Raw genomic sequence first — 8,284 nt, 5'->3', positions numbered from 1 at the left:
TGCATATTACTGGAGATTCAGGTAGTGTGATATATCAAACGATGAGATTTGTAAATACAATTGTTAAATCAGAGTATTTCTCAAACTTTCAATAAATATGTGTAAAGATCCACAAACAGTATTTTTTTTATGAGTATTATCGATGTACCTATTAGTTCATTTAAAGGTGGAAAATACGCTTGATTTTTTTGCCATTTTGTGTTGCCATCTTAATATCTATTAATGTAGCCATGCATTCAAGCAGTAGTATATAAAAAAAACCAATATGAGATCGATGTAAGAAAAATATACACTTGCTTTGTTTTCGGCACGACACTACTTGGAAGCTCATAAGGGGACGACGACCATTTGACTTTCGGTGGATGGGGGGGGGGGTGAAATCGAAAGACTTGGTCTGGTAAGAACTGAAAATTAATATATTTGCTCAAGAAAAATGTACTTTCTACAACATAAATATTCACGACGCAAATGGGTATAAAGTGAAAAATAAGTTTCGCACTTATTGAAGCGATATCATTGTCTATGCAAAATGTTTTGGGGGAAAACTAGGACCAATAAATAAATGTGTTGATCCATCAGTCCAAAAGTCATGAAAATCCAGCTATTCGTGATATGTCTAATGATGTCTTTTTGGTGAATGAATGTAGCATATACTTTACATAACTATACCGACAGAAAATCGAAACACAAACTTAAATACATGTATACACCAAGTGTACAGTAAGAGAGTAAAATAAATATAGAAAGTGTCCCTTGATAGAAAGATAATATTCAGTAGTACATTTCACATACTATACATACTATGACTTGGTACAGGCATTTTCTTATGTAGACCACCACTGTGTTTATATATTTTGTATATCAATGTAAGGAGATTAGGGTGCAAGCAAAAATATTTCCAATTTGTCTCCTATAGTAAACTATGCAAAAAGAAACTTTTTTCTGATCAGCAACAAAGTTTTCTGTTTAGTGTTTACACATTCGTAGAAATAATAAGAAAAATCAGACGTTGATTTTTTTTTTATATCATAATTAATTATAAGCTATTTCACTGTTCCAACGTTCAAACCTTTATGACAATAACGCAATAAAGTTAATTGTATTATGAAAAAAAAATAAACAAACTTATTATATTACTTCGCAAACAAGTCAACTTAGAAGTTTCAATCTAATGAAAAGTTTGCTCATATTTTCAAAGACCAATTTTATGAAATATGCAATTATTTCAATTAATTATAATAAATACATTGCTCAACTTTGGGAGTTCAACTGCGGATGAGGCGACCCAAATATAATCCACATTGTATAACAATAATCTAATTAATGTAAATTTCTTACGTATCATGTGGAAAATATTTTGATTGTTTGAAGAAAAACAATTGTTTGTGTATATGTAGCAAGCCAATACCTATGTGAATATAACAATCACAATTTACTCATAAACATTAAAGATTACGTGTAAACGATGTAACATTAATTTATTACTGTTTTATTAAGGGTGACTAGGTACAGACACATACCTAATGTTGGTAATATATCTTATTAAAAATGTTGTTTTTTTTCTCTGCGAATGATCATGGACGTACATGTACTACTTCTATATAAATATAAATAATTTAATTATGATTTTATCTGTGTCTTTTAAAGGTTTTGTAGAAAAAGAGGCGGTAGGCTATTATACTCATACAAATCATGTTCCTATTATGATATCGCTCAATCGAGGAAGTAAATCGATGTTAAATGAAATTTTGTTTTCTATGATAAAATAAAATGATGTTGTATGAGTGCCAATGAGACAACTATCCACCGGTTACCCAAACACGTAACCGTAGATGTAAGCATTTATAGGTCACCATACTCCTCTCAAATATCAGGAAAACATATACAGTCTCACGATGCGACCAAAATGCCTGGTCATTTATCCTTTCACGATTGTTGTTTGCGATATACCAGATGACAGCTGTGAAGTGTCCATATTTTCAAGATACTTCACATGACTTAAATTCAGTTCACAGAACGTTTGTTGTCTTTACTAAAAAGTTCCAGTTTTAAACACACTTATCTTTATACTCGTATTGTCAGCGCACTTATGAACTTTTGTATTTCATCGATTTTAGCTCATATTATCTACACTCCAAACGAAAAATATTTTTCCACTGCTTATAAAAAATAGGTCATACTTGAATCTCAAGTAGCCTCCACAAATTGTGTATATTTTCCTTCTCCAAGAAAAAATAAATATTTTCTGGAAATTGGCGCTATCACTGTGCACATTTAAACTTGGATTGACCCTTCACATCATGCTATATATGTCATATTAAATCTTGCTATATCATACACTACACAGACGACCAACCTTTTATGATGATTTCAATTAGATCAGGCATGTGCTTATCCCAAGTTCAATTGTTTTCATTGGCAGAAACACATTACAAAAACGATGCCAAATACATGACAGTATCGTCCGAAAACCTGACAGTATAAAGGAAAAATGCCGAGAATTTAATAGAATTATAATGGAATATCGTGTGACCAAAGACTGGCTACACAAAAGGTGACCCCAAGCACTATATAGCATTCCAAAAGCTGTAGGGAGAAGTACGAATCAAAAGTATTTGCAATTAGTTTTTTTTATAATGAATTTCCTTTTTATTGCACATGAACATAATAATAATTTATACACATTTTATGCAAAATAATTATAATATATAAACAGAAGATATACAACATATTAAATAGACACAGATGAAATAGTTTGGTACATTGCAGAAAATGATTGCAAGACAAAATCTGCTTGGATATAGAATACACACAATATATATGGTGTCTATTGTTTATCTTTGCTTTTATGAAAATTAAGGAGTCATGGGGTTCCAGCAGTTCTCTGCCCTTTATATAAGATATATTTTTTTCTATTTAAAATAAGTTTTGTTTTAAATAATTGTTTAGTGCTATCATATTGGTTTGTTCCAATGATAATTTACTTCTATAAATGTAGAATGTTTAAGTTTCTTATGTCATTTTTATCGGTTTTTGTTAGAATACCAAATAAAACCAAATCAATATTCAAAGTTAGTTCTATTTCTATCTTTTCAAATATCCAGGAGTTAAGGTCTTCCTATAATTTTGATATATACGGACAAGTCCAGAATATATGTTCTATTGTTTCGACCCGTCCACACCCAAAACTACACTTGTTTGCATCTTTAATTTTTATTTTAAAGAGAGGTTCATTCGTGCCTAAAATTCGATGTATTATTCTGTATTGAAACCACTGCAATTTTGAATTCTTGGTTATACTAGTATAAAAGGGCAATATATGGATATTTTTTTCAATTGTAGTTTGGTTTGAGCATAAAGGGCCATGTTTGTTCACATTTGTGTTGAGGATTTGACTTTTTACTATTTTAGATATTATACATGTCTTTTGAACCCTCTGGGATTTAAAAAAAAAAAACTTTGCAATTAGTTAGATATGTGCTAGCATTGTTTATCGTCGAAGTCGATGTTATCCTGAATAAAATATCATATCATGTTTTGTAAAGTTATGTTTCACATCATCTTCTGATATATTTCCTGTTTTTACATTTTTGTTATACTTTTAGTTTCTTTATTTTTCATTTACTTTTTAACAAATAAATTTATGAGGACAAGTCAAAACTATTCTTCTAAAACATCAGTATAGTAACATTGATTGAAATGATAATAAAAAAAATATACATGTTATCAGTATACACAATATAGCAAACCACAAAAAGATAATGTTATGTCCTTGATCATTAAATACCAATGAGAAAACCCTTAGTATATATGTACCTGTCGTCCAAAGCATATTTGTAATTCTTTAAAGTTAATTTAAAGTTCTACACACCAAGTGTATTAGACTGTGAAATGTATTATACACATGATTTCACACATTTTGTATAATGGTTTGTGACAATATGGATATAATTCGATGCGTAAGTATATCAAGAAAACATTCTGATGGATACTTTAGATCTAAAATATATGTTTCTCATTGTATTTTGCATCTGAAATCGTTTGTCTGTTGGTGTAGAATTCAGAAAAATTTTCAAAGTAGATTTTCATTTAGTGAAGGTCACAACAATCCTTTACTTGTTATGAGAAGAAATATGTAGATGTATAGATATATTTCATTTTTTTAACGTGCAACTATTAAAGAAAGTTAGTTAGGGTGAACAAACAGTTTTGACTTTGATTAAGATAATGCAAATTTGACCCTCTGCCGAATATTAAAGATGGCTATCATACCAATTCGAAGAACTTCATGGATAATTTATAATTAGATTTCAGTTGAATGATTTAAATTTCCGGACAATTACCTTCCTGGTAAAGTGCATATTTTTGTGTGGGTGTATGAAATTTGAATTCCCAAATCCGATGAGACAACAACAGAAGAAATAATGTCATTCTGTGAATGTTGATATCAGCTAATGTAATGTGTTTTTTTTTTTTTTTAACAATTAAATAAAATTTTATTGCACAACCGTTGTACTGCCTTTGCCCAGATGATAGTGCCTTTTAATGAGCTACTGGACGTAAAGGGAATAAAACATAATAAAAAAAGAATACATAATGTTAATTTTACAATGTCTTACATTATTTCATTGATAGATTTTATTGGATTCGTATGACATGTTTATGGATTAAAATCGCTTTACTGACTTGGTTAGATTTTTGTTTTCTTGTATCGAATTTTAATTATTAACCTCTTAACCCAATAAACCTTTAAACATCCTGATTATTTGTATTCCTAAGGTAATCAAGTCGTCAGAAAATGGAGTGGGCATGAGGTTTGACTAAACTTTTTTTTATCTCAACCTTTTTTTCTTTTATTCTTAACCAGTGAACTAACTAAAAGTACATAAAAGAATTAACAATAAAAACAAAAAAAGCAATAAACGTTAGAATAACGCTATTATAAATAATAAACCAAAAGTACAAGTAAAACCAATATACATGTCATAGACAATATGAAATGATTCACACAATTTGTTTTCTTGTTGTTATTTTTCATTTTTTAATTTCATCACAGAGATGATCTATAATCCGAACTCATCATTCAATTATACAATAACATTCCAAATTAATATCTATTCATGCTTTGCCTATTCACCATTCAGTTTGAGATTTTGTCGTTTAATTAAAAGAAAAGAAATAGAAAGTTGAGATGGTCAACTATTATTTATCTTTAGTTATTTTTCATAGATAAAGTGATCAACCTGTAACTCGTGTTAATCCATTAATTTTGATTTTGAAAATGTATCTAAATTACCATCTTTAATTTATTTTTGTTGAGTAGATATTTACAGTTTTAATGCCACATCACATGAGAGAGAAGAATAAACAAATATAATTTGGAATTTTGGATGAGTCACAAATTAATCAACCAACTAAAAGGGTAGATAAAATTGAATTATATGTTGACAATGTTTACTAAATCCATCCTTATTCACGATAGTTTGGTTTGCAAGTTCGGCTGTTCCTGTAAAAAACTTTTTTCAACCGAAAAAGCACATTCTGAATTTTACGGTGATGTTGTTAACCGATCCTGAGAATTTAGATACGATCCGGGTAAACTTATGAATCCTTTAAATTGGTTTAGTTATCAGTAAATTAAAACAATACTAAATATTACATATATGTACTTTCACGGTACTACAATCGGTGGATATCTATATTTTGGCATTGCACAAGGTCATATTTTTCTCGGAGTGTTGATGACGTCTTTTCACTAAATCAATTGGATGTTGGATGTGTACTGATTGATATTCTAGTCTTAGATATATATTCATTTTTTATTTGTTATTATTGGCTTTGAAATAGCTGTCAGTAACTGTAAGTACTCTCAGGTCTGTACTTACGGTCTTTTTGTTGTTAGGGATGAGGTTTGGATATATACCCTGCCACGCCCTGTCTTTGTCTTTGTTTTTGTTTGGTGTTTGTCTTTGTAACGATCTAATGAGTGGAGTCTTTTTCAACTGATTTGTATAGTGTGTTTTAAGTTGTGCTGTTACACCACTGTCCAAGGTAAGGGGAGGGTAGAGCGCCCAATAACATATTAAACGGCGTAAAATTCTCTATGTGCCTGTCCAACGTCAGAAACCTGTTGTTCAGTCGTTGTCGTTGGTTTATGCCTGTTATATTAGTTTTTCGCAAATTGTTTTGTTAGAAATTAGGCCGTCAGTGTTCTCAATTGGATTGTTTCATACTTTTCATGTCGGAGCCTTTTATAACCGCTTATACGGTATGGGTTTTTCTCATTGATGAAGGCCGCACGGTTACATATACTAGCTTACATACACTTCATTTGAACTTTAGTGGATAGATGTCTCGTTGGCAATCATACCACATCTCCTTATTTTTATAATGGCCTCCGTACATGAGTGTTGCTAGATAATATTTTTGGATGCACGGTATTACTGTTCATCGATCCAATCAACTATTGATCATAATAAAACATATTACAGTTACTCCCTTTTATCATATTACTTAAGACTGACCACTTTGTTTTTGTCTTTTCACTTATTGCAGGAGAATAGTAATGAAAAGTTGTCTGTTTATCCTTCTGTCAGTTTCACATATACGCTATTTTAATCTACATTTCGTATTAGAAAATTGAAAAAAATAAATATTCCAAGTAATTTTGTTATAAAAAAAAACAGATTTTAACGCAATTACCAATTATATTAAGAAACAACTAAATGAAGAATTTAATATGTTTTATTTTAGGTATAAGAATGGTCGATGCTCATAATGTTTGCATTTCCTATTTTGTTGGTGAGTATATTGATAACTACAAATCTTGCTACGAAATGCTATGATACCATTATACTGCCTTGCATCACGTATATATATTCATTACTTATACTTAATAATTGATAAAGAAAAGTGCTAGTTTATTTAACAATCAGTCCTCTTGTGGCTTGTTCTGCAAATCTATTACAGACTCCTCAGTGGCGCTCGAATTAATGCAGTTGGAAAGCCAAATCAATAGAGTTGAAGAGCATTACTTAACACAATTTCGAACATGCTGTGCCAAATACTGCCAAGTCAATCTATACCAAAGTATAGAAAAACCGAGGCGTTTTGAATATATCAACATTTTATAAACAGTTGTAGTGAAAGTATTTGAATTCAGGATTATTTAAGTTGAAACTTGACTTTGAACTAGCTTCAACACGGCCTTGTACTGTTAAATTCAGCAGCACATCCATGTAGAATGTATAGCCGCCAGTTGATACAATATTCCAGAGCTTGCATTTTTTATTAAAATTCCAAGCTAGAGGATTGCTGCTTACAAAGAGGCAAATAGACGCAACGCGCGTCTGGTGTACACAATGAAAAACCTGCTATCGTTGATGAGTTTGTTTTAGTTCTTATGAGATTTACGAGATTTAAACACCAGTAAACTAATTTTATAATTTCATATCGATACATAGATTTGGAGAATTGAAAACTATAATGTTATTTCAGATAATTGCATTACGAACGAGTTTGCATATAAAAACAAGTAAGATGGGGCCAAATAGACATGACCATTTAAAAACCAAAATGTATAATAGGGAATGACACATCGTCCGTTTCGTCGTAATTTAGTTTATTTAGTTTGAAACTGATATAGGAATGGTCAGCATTGTCTATTGAAATCAAATGTACTTATATTTAGTTCTCATTGGGTAAATATAGGCACTATATTTTTTATTACTTAATTTTTACAAAAGACGTACTATCAATGGTATAAATTTCAACAGATCTTTACTGAGTTTAACCATAAACTGTGATTCATAACGATAATATAAACGGTATCAAGTTTTCTTCATCAGATGCGCATTTCGACAATTAATGTCTCTTCGGTGATACTGAAATGTCACAGTGAGGTCAAAATATTTTAAAATCCAAAACCTAAAACAGACGTTGAATAGCCGATTAACCAATAGGACATTAAGTATAGCCAACACAGGATAAGGAATTAGAATATTGCATGAGGGATATATATTGATGTAGCAACACGTCTACTATCAAAGCGGCCATCGAAGTATATTCAATCTTTCGATCAACTGATTTGCGAAACGTACATTACAAACGAACTCTGGTGGATAAATGTCTCATTGGTATTCATACGTCATCTCTTTATCTTTATGTAAAGAGTTTTGATTGATTTAGCAATTTCGGTTATCTCACACAATTTCAAACAAACACCAATCATAAAACAGAAATAGTTTAAATAATACAATAGAAAAGAGAACGGAAACGGAAACGG

At 30.4% G+C, this 8,284-nt stretch overlaps 1 protein-coding gene across 1 annotated transcript in view; it reads left to right on the top strand.

Annotated features, from left to right (window-relative positions):
• The first annotated feature begins 3,904 nt into the window (after positions 1–3,904).
• LOC127726238 (alpha-latroinsectotoxin-Lt1a-like) overlaps positions 3,905–8,284 on the top strand; it is a 235,827-nt gene continuing 231,447 nt past the window's right edge. Inside the window, exons 1-2 of the mRNA XM_052233545.1 lie at positions 3,905–3,959; positions 6,754–6,801. Coding sequence (XP_052089505.1) covers positions 6,769–6,801 — 33 coding nt within the window. The 5' untranslated portion in view covers positions 3,905–3,959; positions 6,754–6,768. The remainder of the gene's footprint in view (positions 3,960–6,753; positions 6,802–8,284) is intronic.

Source organism: Mytilus californianus, unplaced genomic scaffold (assembly GCF_021869535.1).
Source record: "Mytilus californianus isolate M0D057914Y unplaced genomic scaffold, xbMytCali1.0.p SCAF_17, whole genome shotgun sequence".
NCBI lineage: Eukaryota > Metazoa > Mollusca > Bivalvia > Mytilida > Mytilidae > Mytilus > Mytilus californianus.
Note: the sequence above shows the minus strand (reverse complement) of the source record. Positions and strands in the feature narration are given on the sequence as shown.